The 20,986-nt window shown below is 39.7% G+C and overlaps 1 protein-coding gene across 1 annotated transcript in view; it reads left to right on the forward strand.

Annotated features, from left to right (window-relative positions):
• The window catches only part of OFCC1 (orofacial cleft 1 candidate 1), a 496,016-nt gene that overhangs the window by 436,846 nt on the left and 38,184 nt on the right, over positions 1-20,986 (forward strand). The window contains exon 9 of the mRNA XM_026446973.1: positions 3,762-3,886. Within this exon, the coding sequence (XP_026302758.1) occupies positions 3,762-3,886 (125 nt within the window). The remainder of the gene's footprint in view (positions 1-3,761; positions 3,887-20,986) is intronic.

Below are 20,986 nucleotides of genomic sequence, written 5' to 3' on the forward strand. Positions count from 1 at the left end.
GAGGGGTGTGGAGAAGAAATGCTGCTAAGTGGAGCTTCACTGTGCTGACACTGTAATACTTTTCCAGTGCCCTGGTATCCCTGCCTGTGAACTGCCAGCTCTCTCTGCCCTCACAGACTTACCCTCTCACCAGTTCGTGGCCCTCATCCTTCTCTGTAAACTGATTGGCTCATGAAAGGAATTATAGCAAAGGGGCAGAAACTTCTGGATTCTCAACTAATTTTAAAGTTTCTAACCTACGCAATAAGCAACCTTGAGCTTTGCTACCTACCATATGACACAATTAAATAGGGTTATATGTCATTGGCTCAGATAACTTTGCGACTTGGCTCCTATAACATTTTTTCATGGCAGCTGCAAAGAAATGCCATAATAACTCACAAGAAATGGAAATGTGTTAAATATTCAATTGATCACTTATGCTGTATAGGATATGGTACCAGATACTACTTATATCCTTAGCATTGTAAAGCATTTTACATGCTATTCTCACACCTTCTGGAAGAATTATATACATACATAAATTATATATATGTGTAAATTATATGTTACATAAATTATATATGTATAATAGATCTAATGTAATATATATGTTTATCTTCATGAATGTCTTATCTCTATTCATTACATTTAAAACTTCAATTCACGGACTTTAAATAATCCATCTGAGTTCACAAAGTAGTAAAAAGACTTGAATGTGTCTTCTGATCACCACCTGACTACCCTTTTTGCTATAGCACTATATATTTTAGATTTTCGAAATTCCTTAAAACACTTTCGCCTCTCAGTTCGCATTGCGTTGGAAGAAGTTTCATTCATTGTTTTGTGACCAGTGTTGTATGTGACCACCAATATTCACAAACCAGATTTTTAGTCTACAAGTTTGAAAATTAGATTCTAAATTTTAGCAACTTATATTTAAAGATTTGCTTTTGATTTCTGTGGCAGATCGGTATATGAGTAACAATACACACAACATATAAAATATGATGCTTTGGAATAAATTTGTACCACCAATTTCTATTTTAAAGTATTGATATTAATCTCTTTAAAGACATTGCTGTTGAAAACAATTAATGATGATGTTCTTAGGGTTCAGAATACAGACAGGATTTATACTTGTAACGAGGCAGAAAATCTATTTTCTGTCTTCTGAGTGCTGACAATATGGTTCAGGCATTGTTTTTCAGGCATATATTTAAGATATACATTTGTGTTTGGAAGACTGTTTATGTTATGAAAGTGCTTCCATGTGAACAGGCTTCATACATCCTGGTACTTACCTGGGAGTTTCTCTGCACACACTTACTTTTTGTTTTGGAATCAGAAGTTATTTCTTTGTATTTTTGTTCCTCTTCTGAATCAGTTCTTTGGAGATGAACTAGTTTCTGTGACTTTATGTCTTCCCAAAACTCCATCTGAAGGAATTTTTAGTGTATTAATTTAGATATTTCTTAAAGGAAATATAAAAGTTCAAGAAATGTTTGCAATTGTTAGTATTCACAGATGTTTTTCTTTATGACTTGGCAACTAGAGGTAATGTCTACTGCTGTTGTTATTATAATGTGATTACTTAATAAAATGGCCTCTAATTGCTATTTCTTGAGATCTACCATATGCTTATAACCATGTTAAGTGCTTGGAAGACAAAGAAATATACTACATCCCATTTCTGCCATGAATTTAGTTTGAAGCAACTACGTAGATATTCATAGAGAAACCAAAAAGAAAGCAATTTATGCACTATATCATGAAAAACCTTTACTTTATCAAATCAGCAGCTTTGGTGGGTAAACCAAATTTATGGTATAATTCCTGGTAGCCATTTCAACCTTCTGTTGAATGAGGTTGAATAAAGTATCTAAGCAACTCATCAGGAAATGCCATCAAATTGAAATTTTAAAGTTACAAAGGCCTTTTTTTCAGCAACCTGGCAAGGTGTGCCAATCAAATATATATTTAGTTGAGACAATTCAAAGATCTCATATTTTTTCAAGAATCTTGATACTCTTTAATTTACTTAGGGATGGAGTAATGAAAACTATTAACATTGAATAGTCTACTCAAAAATACTTCTATGCTATAGAAGCTAAAATAAAGGACCACAATGAAAGGCATTTACTTTAAATTGATATCTGTCATAACTGGATTTCGTTCTTAAGGTAATCAAATTGATCAATTTTATAATAAAGGAAATGAAACTTGTTGAGTTCACTGGGGATTTGATGACACATCTCATCTCCCCGAGTTTCATGCTTAGGTTTTCCTGGCTACAACAGTCTGCCAACCCAAAGGAACATTTTGCGATTTCAAGCTATTCCAACTACGAAGTTGTGCTAAAACTTGTGTGGGCTAATATTAAGGAAGTTCAACCAAACTGACCTCTTACAAATAATCATTTAAAATATTTGACAAGGGTCTAAAGAAAAGGGAAGAGGAGTTTTAACAAAACTATCTTATAAATGCAAGTCATGCCTAATTTTCTGCTTCTCTAGACTAATGATTTTCAAACTCCTTATCAGCACGTGGGTTAGGCCATTCTTGCATTGCTATAAAGAAATACCTGAGTCTGGGGAATTTATAAAGGAAAGAGGCTCAATTGGCTCATGTTTGTGCAGGCTATATCAGCATAGCTGCAGCATGTGCTTCTGGTGAGGACCTCAGGAACCTTACAGTCATGGCAGAAAGCAAAGCGGGAGCTGGCACATCAAATGGTGAGAGCAGGACCATGAGAGAGATGGGAGAGGTGCCACATACTTTTAATCAACCAGATCTCACAAGAACTCACTATCTTGAGGACAACACTAAGCCAGCCATGAGGGATCCGCCACCTTGATCCCAGCACCTCCCCACTGTGCCCCACCTTCAACACTGGGGATTACATTTCAATATGATGTTTGGAAGGGACAAACATCCCAACCATGTCAGTACCATTTATAGTAAAAGCTTAGCAGGAGACCCCAATAAATAAAACAGGTACAAACCGAGCTTGTATGGTGGGAGAGGAAGGAAGAGCCCTGCTAGGTTAGCTGCTCCCCCTTCCAATTCCCCGCCATAGCAGGGCCCCAAGAACCCTTAGTTGAGCCACAGGGCTCAGTTTGCCTTCTGGACCCATCATCACAAGTTACATAATTTTTCAAGTTCTAGGAAGGAGCTCCATAGACATTATGCAATTCCTGTGCTTAAATGGATGCTGTTGAGAATCACAGGCTGGGGGACTCAGGAGCCATTAGTGACAATGCTAGAATGAAGTAACCTTCCAGAGCACAGAACAGAGGCAAAGAGAGTCCTGGTAGCCTTCAAGTCCTTGATTCTTGTGTTCTTGAAATTCAGCAGAATTTCCTTCTCTTTTCCTTCTCCATAGACTTGTTGTTCAAATCTCCCTTCAAATTACTCTGTTGAGAGCTGGTTCAAGTTGCATTTATTTCACTTGCATCCAAAAGTCCTGATTCAGTACAAATACTGTGACCATCATTATGTTTGTCTTTCCATTCTGACAACATTTACATAAGCTGTCCCATGTGAAATAAGACAAAAGTGAACATGTCATGGTCTCTGCCTTGACAGAGATAAAAATTTAGTGAGGGCATCTGGAGCATAAAACAATAATTTCAATGCAGAACCCATGCCTAACGATGCTTCCCATGATCGATGATTCTATAAGTCATTCTAGGGAAAATGTCACTGAAACTAGGTGAACTTTCAATCTCCTATTAATAAAATACTTCATTTTTTTCATATTTGTTAATTTATTTGACAAGGGAGATAGCCTGACGGATCATTCTGTGAAAGAAAAATCAACTGTTTTGAGAACTGGAGAAGCTGAAGATTATTCACAGGACATATCTTACTTGGAGGAACTGGAGGAACACCGATTTTCTGTCTGGTGAGTCACTATATCCTTTCTTTTCATTTTCAAATTTAAATGTATTGATTCCAGCAAGAATTATTATTTTATTATTTGTTTATTCAACAAATATTGATTGCATTCCTATTGTAGGCTATAGAATGTGTACTCTGACTTCAGAAAGTTCATAGTCCAATGAGGAATATTAATGTTTAAAAACATCAATGTGATCTGATGATGGTATTTTTAAAAATTGCTCAAAGTGCAACATGCGCTCACAGAGAAGCTGATGGCTGAATTTACTAGAGAATGGAGAGTGGTTCCCAAAATAAGTGAGACAAGTCTTGGGGAGAAGACTGTAATAGAGAAATGGTGACAAATTGGTGTGGACAGAGTCCAGAGATGGAATTAGGGGGATAGTTGGGGTTGACACATGCTGGATTACTTAGTTCACTTAAGATCTAAGCAGGTCATAATTACTGCTCTCTCTACTTGGTGATGTGTTTATGAGTGTATCTCTTTCTGTGAACGCACATATAACTGATATGGAAGAGAAGTGCTGGGAAGGGAAGGGCATGGTCCCTCTAAATGATACAGAAGCGGGGAAGGGTGTGGTCCCTGGCTAGGGCTCCACCCCCAGGCCTGTGCCCGTGGACCTAGGTGAGGACAGGCATTTTTGTTTTCCTGCCCAAATGTTACATTTCCACCCTAGCCTGCCACACCAACATCCTGTGCCTATAAAAACTGCCAAGACCCTAGCAGGCAGACACACAGGTGGCTGGACTTAGAGAGGAGCACATCAGCAGAGAAACACATGGGTGGCTGGATGTTAAGAGGGACACACTGACAGGCACCAACAGACTGGCAGGCCACTGACTGGCAGAATGGCACGGAGTTTGGCTGGGGCAGTCGGAGGAGAGCCCGGGCTGCCTTACTCCAGGGGAAAACCTTTCCACTCCATCCCTTTCTGGCTTCCCCCAGCTGCTGAGAGCTACCTCCACTCAATAAAACCTTGCATCCATTCTCCAAACCTAGGTTTGATCCGATTCTTCCAGCACACCAAGGCAAGAACCTGGGATACAGAAAGCCCTCTGTCCTTGAGACAAAGTAGAGGGCCTAATTGAGCTGGTTAACACAAGCCGCCTGTGGAAGCTAAACTAAAAGAGCACTCTAACACATGCCCACTGGGGCTTCAGCTGTAAACACTCACCCCTAGACACTGTCATGGGGTCAGAGCCCCACAGCCTGCCCATCTATATGGTTCCCTAGAGGTTTGAGCAGCGGGGCACTGAAGAAGCGAGCCACACCCCCATAGCATGCCCTGCAAGGGGGTAAGGGAACCTTTCCCGTTTCATAATAAACATTAAAAAAAAAAACATGAAAGAGTGAGCAATGGATCTTCTCAGAAGTAAGGAGTACAGAATTTTGCGATGGTGGTGTCCATCAATGGTGGTGAGGAGGAATGACAGTGGTCATGTGACACGAGGAGTGACCTTGGGAAGAAGAGATGGTACGTAGTCAAAGTCATGTGTACCTACCCATGGCCTCCCTGCCCACCCCGAGATCTGTTCCTGAAATTCTTTTTCCACTGGGCATTTATCTGATTTGGTTCTCAGAATTTGCTTTCACTCTTCCATCCTGGAACCACCATCTGAAAACATGGTATCAGCTCAAATTTCCTGTGCCCAGTCACAGTTTTTAGAACTCCCATTGGTCTTAGCTTAGAACTCTAAATGCTTTCACCAGTGCTTTTCCTGATGCTGCCAGAGTGTGGTATTCAGGCTAAAGGGTGAGTTGTTTTCCAGATTAAGAGAAGCAAGTCTGTGACTGAGAAGCATCAGACATGAAGGGAAGCTAAAGAGCTCAAAGACAAGAAACATGCATGGCTCTCCTAGAAAGAAAACATGTACAAGAGATGCTATTTGCTAGTAAGAAAAAGACATGCTCCCTATTCTTCAGAAACTCTGTGATAGTTTCTAAGGGGAGTAGTGACATACTTGTTAGATTAGATTCAATGATATAACTTCCAGAACAGAGGTTTTAGGTGCTTACTTTGATGTATGTAGATGAGTGATATGGTTTGGCTGTGTCCCCACCCAAATCTCATCTTGATTGTAGCTCCCATAATCCCCATGTGTTGTGGGAGGGACCAGCTGGAGATAATTGAATCATGGGGGCAGTTTCCCCTTCCTGTCCTCTTGATAGTGAGTTAGTTCTCATGAGATCTGGTGGTTTTCTAAGGGGCTTCCTCCTGCACTGAGCACTCATTCATTCTCCTTTTTGCCACCCTGTGAAGAAGGATGCGTTTGCTTCCCCGTCTGTCCTGAATGTAAGTTTCTCTCTGGCCATGCTGAACTGTGAGTCAATTAAATCTTTTTCCTTTATAAATTACCCAGTCTTGGATAGCATATTTGTAGCAACGTGGGAACAGACTAATGCAATGAGAGAGCTGGAGCTTCTGTTGAGTCATATGCTAAGTTCTTAATTCTTATTTGGGGTTCACCAGGGCTAGAGGAACAGCTTCATTAAGCCCTCAGGCTCCCAGCTCTTCCATTTCCCCTGTTTTCCAGGCCTTCTGTAATGACTGAGCTCCCTGTTGCCCTTCGGGAATGACCTTTCAGAGTCCAGAATATGCAGTGTCACAATACGGTTATTATCTTATGTGTTCAGTTAAAAGGCTGAAGGGTTTCCCAGGACCACAGAGCTTCAGTTCTGATTGATCTTTTAAGATGCCACTCTCAGGCACTATACCTTCAATTGGTTTCCTCTGCTGCTCTAAGAAGGCCAGATGCTGGCAATTACAGCTCCTGGGGACAAATCCTGTTCTCCCTCTGTGTTTGTAAATAAAGTTTAATTGGAACTCAGACACATTCGTTTGGTTATATGTTGTCTTTGGCTGTTTTCCTCTGCAATGGCAGAATTACGTCCTGAGACAAAGAAGGTGTGGCCCACAAAACCTAAAATATTTACTATTTGGGTCTTTACCAAAAAAGTTTGTCCACCTCTGCGCAACACTGACTTAAATGCTTCTCCACTGCTCTCTCATGATGCCACTCACACTACTTTTAAAAAATCATGTATTTTCTAATTGACAAGTAAAATTGTATATATTCATGGTGTATAACATGATGTTTTGAATTATGTATACTTTTTGTAATTGTTAAGTCAAAGTATTTAACGTATGCATTTCCTCTCATAATTATGTTTTTCTTACAGGAACATTCTCTTAGTAATTTTCAAGTATACAATATATTGCTATTCATTGTAGTCACCATCTGGTACCATAGAATTCTTGCACTTATTCTTCTTGCCCAACTTAAATTTTGTATCCTTTGACCTACAACATTCCAACCTCCCCACTCCTCAGCCTCTGGTAATCATCCTTCTACTCTCTGCTTCTGTAGGCTCAACATTTTAGATTCCACATATAAATAAGATCATTCAATACTTCTCTTTCGGTGCCTAGTTTATTTCACTTAACATAATGTCCTTTATGTTCAACTGTGTTGTCACAAATAATGGAGCTTTCTTCTCTTGTAAGGCTAAATAGTATTTCAGTTGTGTTTATATGCTGTATTTTTTATCCATTCATCCATAAATGGACATGTAGGATGCTTGTGTATCTTGGCTATTGTGAATAATGCTGCAAAAAACATGGGAACACTTGCATTATTTTAAAGAAATTTTATGCTTGTTTCCCTCTCCAGGCTGAGCTCCTTATGCATTTTGGTTATGCTAAATCACCAAATGACTTTCAAGACTTCGTTTCTTGAAACAACCATTTTATTTGCTCACAATTCTGAGGGCTGGGAATTCAGGCAAGACATAATGGAAAACTCTTCTTTTGGTCAAAATAAGCCTCAGGGCTAGCAAGAGAAGGAATAGACTTCCCTCTTGATGCAGGTGCAGAAAGGTGACATTGCAAAAGGGCATGTTGGGATGGAAGATACTGAGTGGCCATCTTTAGAAACAGTCCACAACATTGTGCTTCATTCATTTCTGTGTGCAGAGTTCCTAGCATAGGGTTCAAATATTTGCTGAACAAAACAAGTTAAAGGAAACAAAAAGGTGTAGGCTCTGTAGATAGATGAACCTGAGTGTGAATTCCAGTTCTGCTGCTACTGTGTAATCATGAACAATTTGTCTGAGCTCTCTAAGGCTGCCTTCTCCTGTGTCAAACTAGAATACTAATTTCTGTGTTTTGGAATCTGACGGATATTGGGAAAGTTGAGAGATAAGGTGCAGAAGATATTCTTACAGCAACTAAAACAAATGGTTTTTTAATAAAGACAATTATGATTAACATTATTAATCATCCATTTTTAGGAAATACATTTTCCAAGGGTTAAAATAGAGGGCAGAGGTCACTCAGATGATTTCTCACTTTCTGTATCTGCCTTTCCTTCTGTTCTTTGGACACACTGAATGCTTGATGACATCAGCACCTTTCCACTTTATCTGGCATGTTCTGCCTATTCCTAGCGATGTGATTGGAGGTTGCAGCATCCACTTTATGTCCCAGAGAAGCCTTTCCTGACTCTCTATGCAAAGTGGGACCCACCTCTATTGTGGCAATTTGCTTTTTCATCACCTCGTTGGTTTCCTTGAAAGTACTTAACCCCAATTTAAAATAATGTTTTCTGTTTATTTCATTGATTTGTTCGTTTTTGTTTCCTCTGACTGAACAGAAGCTGTAGGCAGGAATCCTCCTTCTCCGGTCACTGCTGGGTCTCCAGGTCCTAGCCTTAGGGTACCTGGTACATAGTATGACCAGCAAATACTTACCAAATGAGTGAATAGAAGGAGGAATATGTGATCACTTCTCTCTCTCTCCCAACCCCCTTGGCTATTATACCTATTTATTGACTTCCAATCTCTCCCTTCTCTGGAAACTGCTACCATTAAAAAAAAGGGTAATATGGGATAATTAATCACTAAACACATTTCTTTTTAAACCAGGGGTTGAGGATATGGGGGCTGCTCAAACCTCTATAAATGTCTGTTTTAAATGGTTTGAGATACAATCTGAACAATTTCCTTGATGTTTTATTAGAGCTGGTAAATCATTTATTGGGGCAGCCTTTACCTAAATCCTCTCCAAATCCCCATAAAATGCACTTAACACAGAATACTGTACTACCCAGCTCCAAAGATATTATATGACGTTGGGTGGGAAGCATTTGCTGCAGCGCAGCAAGTTTAAATGTGTATGTTTTCTTTCTCTCTCATATGCTCTATCTCCTACCCCTGACTCACTCCTCCCATTTCCTCCAGCACTCATTTGAATATGCCAATGTTGGTGAATTTGGTAGACTGTCAAAGCTTCAGGAGGTTCTAATACATATTTCTGATGTATAAGACTCTTAGCTAATCAAAGGCAAGTTTATTTCATTTGTAGCTGCTAATAGTTTTTAAAAATGGCTTCTGAAATACAATTTTAAGACTGTCGTGCTTTTTTTTCTCAACCAAAAAGATACTCAGCTTAGCTGCACCTAAATGTGTAAATGACATCCCCATTCCTACACATCTCAATCTAGTTGGTCAGCTGCCAGCAGGGTCAGGTAATCTTAGGTGACAGTCTTTGGGACAGTCCCTGGGAGGGTCTGCATCACGACTGCCTTTTTTTTTTTTCTCAGCTGCAAGACCTCTATTCACAAGGTGTTTAAGTTTTTCCTTTGAGATATATTCCTGTATGACAGGTTGACTATCTTCTGCTTATGTGTTGGATACTATGAGATGCCCAAGATATTCCTCAATACTTTTATAAATTGCAAGCACTGAATACATGTTTGTTGAAATAATATACAAAAAGTTAGGGTAAAATAAGAAATGTTGGTATTTCCAGAAAAAAGTTCTGGAGAAAAGACCAGTGGTACAAACTTTGAGGCTGACTTCAGATGTTCTGAGTCAGGTTGTCTGTGGTGGCTCTCATTTCTTCTTGGCGGACATGTTTCTTTCCCAAAAGTGCCTTTGCTTCCCCTCTTTTCTGATAACAGATCTCCCCTCACCTCACACATACTCCATGGGGTTGGGCGTGATATAGGTTATGTTCCTATGACCACTATGATTGGCCCAGGGATGGGCATGTGATCTGAACCAGGCCACCCAAATCCTTTCCTGGAATTTTATATTCTATTGCTTAGAAATAGAGATTCCTTTTTCTCTCCCAGGTGCTAAGCTGCAGTGATTTCAGTTTAATGCTCCCTATGGCCAAGGCCACTATTTTGCTAGTTATACTTCCTCTACTACCCCTTATTAACATTTATAATTTCTAGCCTACTTGAAACCAGTAGCCGTAGGAGCCCTACTGATACTTTATAGGTGACACATGTATGTTCTGTCCTACAGAAAGCAAAATGAACAGTTGAATCCTAAAAATTATATGTTAGACATGAGTCTATAGAGATAAATGGTATATATACACATATATATGCATTTCAGGTCAAAAAAGATACCACTGGGAACTTTCATTATTATTATTTTCTATGAGTGAAAGGACTTCAGGGATTACAATGTCCATTCAGTTAATTATGCAAATAGCCACTCATTTACCTGTGTAAACAGAGCTGTAGAATCCATTCCTTGTGGAGTGAATTGGGTTTCCTGCTTCCTAATGCAGTAACTTAATCTTTGTACAGTGATTTCTCCAAAGAAGTAAGCCAGATTATGTGATAAAAACCTCTGGAAATTGCACTAAAGACTGTTTCAAAACGGTAGACGTCACTCCAGTGGTTTAAAGAAGTTAACATAGTTTCAGAGGTACCTAACTCCTAAATGGGGAGAAGGTTCGGTAACAAAGTCTCAGAGAATCACATATTTGTAGAGCAGAAAGGGGTTTTGGGATTATTTAGTTCAGCCCTGTCAGTTTATACAAGTATAAAGCTGAGAGCTATAGAAGCTAAGTGACTTGCCTTAGGCCATCCAGCTAATAAGAAGTGGAAATGACACTAGAACCCACTTCCTTTCCATTTCAATTCAGTCGCAATCATAAAAAGTAAATTCTCCCTAGAACTCTGCTAGTCTTTTCATAGTTTCCTGTTTCTATCAATTTCAAGCTGCTTTGATATTTATCAATGCATTGATGAGAGTGCTGATTTTGGGGAAAATGCATATGATGGATTTACCTCTGTGGCAAGTCTCCTCCTGGCTGCAAAGGTAGGGAATAGGCATATGCCAAGACATTTGCAAAATGCACATTGCTGACCACACAGGCTGAAATCTTTTTGTGTTCTCGACCAGTTGTTTATGTGGCTGACCTGACTGTACTGCTTAGGCGAGGTATGGGTTAACTATACACATCACAACAGGAAAGTTGTTCTTTAATAAAACTGATACACTTTCCTTTTTATAACACACATGTGATTTGACATTGAAATAAAATGCAGATGCTTCTTTGATTGGCGTATTCCCTGTTGTGCTTTTCTGAAACACCTTCACATATGGTCTGCCTCATTCCTGAGAAATGACTTGTTGTTTATGTCATACAAACAGAACAGATTGATTTTACAGTGAGTAAGGAGGTTGATGAATTGTACGTTGGAGAGAAATCCTTGTCTCGGCAATCCAAACACTTGAAAATAAATGTTGCCTTTTGGAAAAGGCTCTCGTGATACACCCATGATCCCTTTATTTCATGCCCCCTTTATAGGGGTTAAATAGATACAACACGTGCAATCTCAGCAACAGAAAAGGTAGTCACAGTCACCTCCAAATATCATTTTTCTTCTCGCTTTGAAACACATCCTGAAACCTAACAAGTCAAAAAATGGCAGAGTCGTCCCAAAGGAACAAACCCCAAATATTAACTTCAATATTGTGTCTGCACTATGACCGGGATGAAACATTCCTGATATTTGGCAGGAAAGCAGTACTCTCTTCTTATTTATCAACTGAATCTTAAATATAAAATCATTATGCTAAGAAGCCTTCTTAAGGGCCTCCAACTTTCATTCCCTGAGAATTATTCTGTGCAATGCGATGAAAGCAGTGTGTGCTCCTTCCTATAATGATAAGCTAACCACGTCCACGGGTGCAGAATGTTACACTTTATAAATCTCTTTTCCACATTTTTTCATTTGGTGCTCACAACACTCTTGTGATACTGTTATTCCCATTTTACAGATTATATATCTGAATTCCAGAGACGTTAGGTGGCTAATTTACCAACACTCAACTAGTGCATCTATGCTGTTTCCATACAGCGTGGAATTCTTCAACTAGTCTCAGATTCATACACAGACATTAGTTCATGCATTCTGCAGTTTTAAAAATATAATGTCTTAAGTTGTATTCTACTGGCCCGTTTTGCAGCGTTCAGTGGGTGTGGAGTGAGAATGATCTCAATGCCATGCAGGGGGAAGCTAAGTCAGCTCTAGAATAGTTCATCAGAGCAGAGTAACTATGGAGGTCTATTCCTGACAGTAATTTATCAATGATGCACATATAATTAGGGATTAATTGAGTGATGTCTTTATTAGGTGTGGCTAATGCTTAACCATATATTTGTACTGAGAAGGAATAAGTCTTGGTGGCTAAGACTACATGCTCTGGGGGCATAGTACCTAGACTCAAACAAATTAGCTTTACAAATTTCTAGTTCAGTAAACTTAGACAAGTTTCTCAAACTCTTTCTATCCAAGTTTCTTTATCTCTACAAATGAAGCAACAGGTACCAGCCTTATTTTAGTGAATTCAAATATGTATATAAAAATTACAATAGTATAGGCTGGGCGCGGTGGCTCATGCCTCTAATCCCAGCACTTTGGGAGGCTGAGGCGGGCAGATCATGAGGTCAGGAGATTCAGGAGATCGAGACCATCCTGGCTAACACGGTGAAACCCCGTCTCTACTAAAAATACAAAAAAATTAGCCGGGCGTGGTGGCGGGCGCCTGTAGTCCCAGCTACTCGGGAGACTGAGGCAGGAGAATGGTGTGAACCTGGGAGGCAGAGCTTGCAGTGAACTGAGATCACGCCACTGCACTCCAGCCTGGGTGACAGAGTAAGACTCCATTTCAAAAAAAAAAAAAGAATAGTATAAATGCTCAAAGTATATAGCAAATGCTCAACAGATGTTAGCTATTACTATTATTAGTACTAGTATTATTTTTCAGATACAGAGCCTCAGTCTGTTGCTCAGGCTGGAGTGCAGTGGCACGATCACAGCTCACTGCAACCTTGAACTCCTGGGTTCAAGCAATCCTCCTGCCTCAGCCTCCCTAGTAGTTGGGACTACAGCCATGCAACCACCATGCCCAACTAATGTTTGTAATTTTTTGTACAGATGAGATCTTGCTATGTTGCCCAGGCTGGTCTTAAACTTCTGTCCTCAAGTGATCCTCCCACTTTGGCCTCCCAAAGCACTGAGATTACAGGTGTGAACCACCACGGTTGGCCCTAGCTCTTATTACTAGCGGAGGCTGTGTCTTCTCTGCTACTCTTCACAAGTATCTGCTGTATATTTTAACTATTAAATTAATTTTTATATATATTTTAACTATTAAAATAATTGACCTGCTTGTTTTGGGGAAACATACAAAGTATTTTGTAGTAACGGAAAGATCTTCAGTGTAAAAATAAGATGTTAATGGTAGAGGGAAGATACCAGGGGAGTAAACATAATGTGTTAGTTTTCTGTTGCTGTAAAACAAATTACACAAACGTAGCAGCTTGAAACAACACATTATGTTTAATCGTATAGTCTCTATAGGTCAGGAGTCTGGGCATAGCTTAACTGCGTCCTCTGCTTAGGGTCTTACAAGACTGTAATCAAGATTTTGGCTTGGCTGTGCTTCATCTGGAGGCTAAACTTGGGGAGCAATCCCCTTCACACTAATTTGAGTTGTTGGCAGAATTGATTTCTTGGTGGCTGTATGATGAGGGGAGGGGGGCAGCTTTTTACTGGCCATGGCTAGCAGGCTGCTCACAGTTTCCAGAGGCCACTATAGTTCCAGACAATGTGGTCTTCTCTATGGCCACTTACTTTATGAAGCCAACAAGGAGAGTCTTTCATTCAAAGAGGACCAGTGTTTCTTTGAAAGGCTTTTATCTAGTTAAGTCAGGACCACTCAGAGTAGTCTCCCATTTGGTTTCAAAACCAACTGATGGGGAACCTAATTGCCTCTGCAAAATCTTTTCACCTTTGCCATTTTCAGTTGGCCAGAAGCAAGTCATGGGTCCCACCCACACTCCAGGAGAGAGGATCACACAGGGTAGGAATACCAAGGGGCAGAAATTACGGGAGCCAATCACGGGATCCTAGTCTTTCTGCCCCACATAGGGAGGCAATGACACAGGCTGCTGCTCTTTGGAGTGCATGGTAACTGTCTCCTACTGGTGCATGTGAAGGATTCTAATCCAGTTTGCCTTTTAGGTGACATTCACATCTGCTGCTTTCCTATGGGTGGGCCTGAGGCTGACGTGGCGTATGTTCCCCATTGATCTCTCAGGGCCTAACTCCTTTGCTCCAAAAGCTTCCTTCTTCCTCTCAGAAAACTTTATTTTCACTCTACTTTCTTTATTGCCTTGATTATATGACCACAAAACACCATTTTCTTCTGTAGCCCCTCTCCTGTTCATACACACTATCTCCTCTGTACGTTGATTTTGGTACTATTTTATGAATATGATTTTCTCCTTTGATTTTAAGCTTTACATCTATTTTCTTGGTGGGGAGGGGTGAGTGCTGTTGGTGCTCAATGAACTCATTTAAAAAGTTATTCTCTAACAGGGTTTCTTTCTGGTAATCCATTTTTAAAATATAGCTAAGAAGCCATAACAGCTCTGATAAATGATCTCAGTTTATAGATACCATGGTCCACTAGATTTCTAGATAGATAAGAAAAATGACGTCACCTTCCCCCCATCTATGTCTCCATAAGGAAAATAACATGAAGAATGTAGTTATCACTGACATCACTAGGGCAATTAAGGCTTTAAGCCCTGTGACTTCCCTTATGTTTGAAAGCAGGCACGTGTTATGTTGGACACTGTTGGTTCCACCTCAGCAGCCATCTTATGCCCCATCTGTCTTACTGGGGATGGTGCCTTCAGCGGTTGAAAATAGTAGATATGTTCTCAGTCCACCATGCCCTATGGGTGGTCATAAGTGCAGTTCTGATCAATGAGATGTGAGAGGATACTGGCGTGGGCTTCCTTCCTTCTAGAAGGGAAACAGGGAAGAAGAACCCTTTTTCCCACCCTCTTATTTCTTCCCACTTGAATCATTGCTATAAGGATATGGTATTGGAACCTTCTGCAGACATCTTGCATTATGAGAGGAGGAAAATGAGAGAGAAATCAACCCAGCATTCTGCTGTGTGGACCCACTGCTTATCACCCCCTTCTACCTATTTGAAAGCTTCTTTCACGTGAGATAATTAAATGTGCTATTGTTCAATACTCTTGGATGAGCGTTCTGTTGCTCATGGCTGAAAGCAATCCTACTGAGACAATTAACCTGTATACATGGAATCCTGAGTGGTGGACCCTCACCCCCATTGAAGAGGAGGTATTCATGCTTTCATTCAGTATTTAATAGGTTTACATGGGATCCTATACTCTGGACTTGTAATATTAGAATTTTTTCATATTATCTGACATCCACCAGAGCATAGCATATAACTAGTTGCTTTTTAGCTCAGTACTATTTGGAAAATGAGCACAGTGTGGTGCAGGAGATTCTTCTCCACTAGCACACTGATTCAGTTGGAGAGATGGAGAATGAGGTGAATAGAATTAATTTAGCCAACTGTCTGGAAACCTAACGTGACATCAGTGATAAGATTTAAATATCCAGGAGCTTCAGATTATGAGTCAGTCCAAATCCAAGCTGCATGATTTAAATGATGAAAGGGCAAAGCTGGGCAGGAAGCAATGTAGGGATTTATTTGATGCAAAAACTCAAATTACCAGTAAAATAGATAATGTTCTGTTGTAATAGTTTGCAAACAGCAGCAAGAAAACAATTCAGCGGGTGTATTTTGAGCTTCAGGCATTGTAAATTCTTTCACTCTCATATACTTTATGCCTTCTTTAATAAAGTGGAGAGTCTTGGGCCAGCTTCATCGGTGACGGTAGGTGGTCATTCATTTCACAATCCACTAATTTTCATGATTATTCAGTATTTTATGTTACCTAAACTGCTTTGGATTTTGTCTTACTCAAATTGTAATATGGCAGTAGTTTATATGATTTCAGAATCATTAATTCAGTTGGCGTTCTCAGCATATGGAAGTTACTCCCTCATCTCTCCACATATGAACAAGAATGGAAGGATCTTAAATACGCTGATGGTACATAAAAGTTTCTTAAATATATATCAATGGTGTGTTAACCTAGTGTATCTTATTGGAAATATGCCAAGTGCTTAGAATTCCTAAGAAGAAAAACAATTTATATCAATGCATATTTATCTTAAATTCATTTCTACTTTAACAACTGAATTCTTGTATAATGTAGAACAAATAATAAAGATGAGGTAATTTAAGGTTTTATGAACTCTTTGCTTTTAAACATTTGCATGGTATGAGCTTTTACAGAAATATTTCAGGAATATACTCTAAAGACACCTAGCGTTATGGTCCATCTCCCTGCCCCTCCTTTCTGCCATATTGCTGCTGACCTAAAATTTGATTTTCATTGGCAGCTTCCTGTTGAGTTGTCATAGAAGCTATGTGGCTACTTTAAGGGTGGACCACGTGCTATTTTTCAAGGCCATCCAGTTTGTTTTGGGAAATTTTGACAGTGAAAAAATTCCTCCTAATAGTATAAAATCTGTGATTCTGTGTTTTAAATTATTAGTATCAGTTTGACTCACTAAAATCTCAGGTCAAAAACTATTTATTCCTATATTTATTTACCCCATTTATATATCCAAATCACTTATTTATGCATTATCTGTCTCAAGATGTAGAGATTTGTTAAATAATTAGATCAATTGCATCTCAATTTCAGTATTCCTTGTTATCTTCTTATCCAGTTACTGCCTGTAGTAGCTAGAAACTTGGCACTCTCAATACACAGCTCTGCACAAATGCTTGGGAAGGATTCAAGGATAGAAATGAACAGAGCTTTCACCTTTTAGGAACCCGAAGAACAAGCAGTGTATACTGTTTTCATTGATGGGCTAAACATTACCTTGGTTTAGCCTGTTTACAGATTTGATAGCGAGATTATGGATTACTCTGCTCTCCAATATTCTGTTCTCTTGCCAGACACACGGAAGACTACCTATTCCCTTTGTAGTTGGTCTGAATTCCTCTGGCCAATTGATTAAGAACAGAAAGAGATGTATGTCTGTCCTTCCTGCTCAAAGCATTTAATCACCAGTGTGACATCCCCTCTCTCCTTTCCTCTAGCTAGCGGTTATGGAAGAGGCCTGTATTGAGATTACAGGATGAACAGATCAAAGTAGCTTAGACCACTGAGTCTTCCTATGGAAGACAGCCACTCTGGAGCAACTATCCTGTAGCAAACTTTGCATGAACAAGAAAATCGTGTATTGTGTGCAGTCATTGAAATGTGGGAGTTGTCACTATAACATAACCGAGCCTACCTTAATTAATACTGTAATCAGCCTTGAAAGCCTACAGTCACTCAAAATTTATAATGTTTTTGGTAAACTATTCTAAAATTTGCTTGCAATGGGGCTAACATATGGAAGCAGTCTCTTAGCTAGTGATGAGTGAGCCTATTCAAACTGCCATGTCTATACCTAATACATAATCTTATTTAACGTTCGAAACATCCAAGTGAGGTTGCTAATATCTACAATACATCTATGGAAGTGATGAGAGTAGTTTTAAATTGGGAAAACTCCAAAGGTCTCAGGATGTATCATTCAAGAATGTTCATCGCGCTTGTAATCCCAGCACTTTGGGAGGCCAAGGTGGGTAGATCATGAAGTGAAGAGTTTGAGACTAGCCTGGTCAACATGGTGAAACCCCGTCTCTAATAAAAATACAAAAATTAGCCAGGCGAGGTGGTGGGCACCTGTAATCCCAGCTAGTTGGGAAGCTGAGGCAGGAGAATTGCTTGAACCCAGGAGGCGGAGGGAGGTTGCAGTGAGCCGAGATCCTGCCACTGCACTCCAGCCTGGGCTACAGAGCGAGACTCCGTCTAAAAAAAAAAAATGTTCAAGTGTATGTTGCACTAAACGGGAATGAATCAACCATCAGTGTCTTTATCCTTTCCCCCCTAACATATATACTCAAAAGTCATCTCATCCTCTGATGTTTTGGTAAAACAGGAGACCTTTCACTTCTCCTCCTGAATTGCCATCTATGGAGATTTTTCCCCCAAGTCAACATGCTCCTATTGGGGCCTACAAGCTCCCCTTGAATCCCATCTACTCTGCCACTGCCGATGACCACGGGGAACTTTGGAATCCCTGCTTTTCTCAATTGTGCTACTTCTGTGCTGACCTCAGTAGATAAATGCTGTGGGTTGGGCCACACCCCTTTTCTCTTTACTGGCCTTTCATAAATCTGCACTAGTACAGTCAAGCCTGTCATCAACCTTCATAGTGTCCATTTTTACTCTCCACCCTCTACCTATAGGGTTTTATCCTACGATCCCCACTTGACTAATTTACAGGCCCATGTAGACCTCAGCAGAAAGTTACTCAAAGGTGGCATTAGTGGGTATAAAAGAAACCAGAGTCTGTTGTGTGCTTTTACCTTCAAACTGCATTCCTCTTCTGTCAGCTGAAGTACAGCTTTGTCTCTTCTTGTCCCTGATGTTCAGCGAGTGACTGTTGTACCAAAACCCCACAAAATACGTTGCATGCACACGTACACATTAATCTCATGGACAACTTAAAATTCTCAGGAAAAAACCCAGGCTGTGATCATAGTTAAAAAAATTTTTTTTTTTCTAATCACAGTATCATCTTTATTGATTCTTTCTCCTCAAGTCTATTAGTGGTTTGTAGTACTGGGCATATCAATTGTTTGTAGTGAGGGGCATAACAACACCAGTTCCCATAAGTGAGTGTTCATCTTCCTCTTTTCAGTTTAATTCCTGGATCCCCCAGTGCTTCAAAAATACAGCCCATTAGAGGACCATCCACCCAGTGATGTCCATTTTTTTTAGCTACAGTGAAACTCAGATGTGACATTAGAGCTTTTTATTACCTGATGCTCAGAAACACTCTTAGGTAGTATTTCTGTCTCACATCCCCATACAGACTATGGCTGAAATTTGAAGCAAGATTACTTCATCTTCCTAGCCCACTCATTATAAGTCTAGAATTAGTTTTACAACAATGATTGTAAAGTTTCTCGCATGTAGACAGGAACTGATATGTGTGCCTTTTCATAGTTTCCTATTATTTGATGATAGTTCATAAAATTCTACAAATGCTTCAATGCACATGAATTCGGGCAAAGCATGAACGTTTCTGTTTGTCTGACTATAACGAGGGGACACCTGCCATCAACCCATTTCCTAAATAACAATGAGTTCTTTTCCTCTTTCCCAGTCTGTCATACTTTCTGTCATTAAAATATTATTCTCCTTCACACACTTTTGAATTTGAGATCACAACGTTCCCCCCAAATCAAATCAGTTCCTAAGCGCTCTATATTCTTTCCTCATAACATCTCTAGCAAAACATCTCTTTTCTTCAAACCTTTTTGTGGCTAAATTATTGGGAAGACCACCTTAATGATAATCTTAAATCCAGCAGATAGCATGTTAGGAATATTTAGTAGGCATGAATTCTAAGTATCAGAGAGGTGCAGTTCTTTGATGTGGCCAATATGACATGTGGGATAAACCTGCCTGGAAGCAAAGCTATGCATTTTGCTGAGGCTTTCTGAAATGTGGGGGTCTCCTACAAGAGCACAGGTGGAAGAGTTTCTTTTTTTTTCTTTTTGCTACTTTGGGAGAAACATTTGTTGCACCCTATGGTGCTAGAACAGGAGAATTGGGCTCAATAATAGTAAATCTTAAATTTATCTTTATCTTGGGTACCTTTCTGATTCTGGCTGATAGCAGATTGGAACCTAGGGAATAACATAAGAACAGCAGTTCTCAGGATATTTTAAATTAAAGTTGTTTGGGGATTTATCAGGCCTCAGAAGCGAACTCTAGATAATTCCATCTATGGATTTGGGGATAGAGTTTGTTATTCTTATTTTTAATTTGGTTTCTGATCTTTCTGCTCATTCTCCGTTTCTTTTCCCAAATATGCCAATTTTAATTTTGCTCATCAATAGTTAAACAATAGGGCAAGCAGTTTGAACAAATGGCTTGGGTTATTTAGGGGTTTTGTCTCTATATACAGTAGTGAGAGGTTACTACTGTCTCCCTCTCATATCACTTCAACTCACCCCTCCATCCACAGAGAAGATTAAATAATCTTTCCCCCTCTACTGATCAGTTCTTATGTCCTTTAACCACACATCATTCCCTTCTTGTACTGTTTCAATATCATGCCAGCATTACTACAGGTCCCTCTACCTGCTACTTTATTCTCTTCCTTTTACTTCTGAAACTATCATCTATTGGCAGCTGAGACCCAAATCTAAATTCCTCCTGAGTACTAGACTTAGGTGGACTACTGGCTCATTATTTGTACCTCAAAGTCAAAAGATATGGAGCCAAAGGTGCAGACCTTCCCCATCAACTGGATCTGTCCCCTGTTCTGAGAAACACATCTTATTAGCAAATGATGTCTGCTGTCACATCCACTCAAAGGTTTCGAATCTCTTTGAATGTCCCCTATCTTTGTTCTCTGCATTGAATTATGGATTTGCTCAGCAAATATTTATTGGGCACCAACCATTGTGTCAGGTTCTAGAGATACAAAAATAAAATGGGCATGTAACCATCACAACATGTTTGTGTTCTTGAGTTTTGGGTCATTATTAAAAGAAGGTACTGTTGTTTCATATGGGTTTACGTGAAAGACATTTGATTGTAGATATCATTCTGTTTCTCTTGTCTTCAGCCCTATGCCTTTAAGCTATCTCCATGTTGGCTGGGCGTGGTGGCTCATGCCTGTAATCCCAAAACTTTGGGAGGCCAAGGTGGATGGATCACCTGAGGTTAGTAGTTTGAGACCAGCCTGGCCAACATGGTGAAACCCTGTCTCTACTATAAATAGAAAAAATTAGCCAGGTATGGTGGTGGGCACC

Source organism: Piliocolobus tephrosceles, chromosome 5 (genome assembly GCF_002776525.5).
Source record: "Piliocolobus tephrosceles isolate RC106 chromosome 5, ASM277652v3, whole genome shotgun sequence".
In the NCBI taxonomy this organism is placed as follows: domain Eukaryota; kingdom Metazoa; phylum Chordata; class Mammalia; order Primates; family Cercopithecidae; genus Piliocolobus; species Piliocolobus tephrosceles.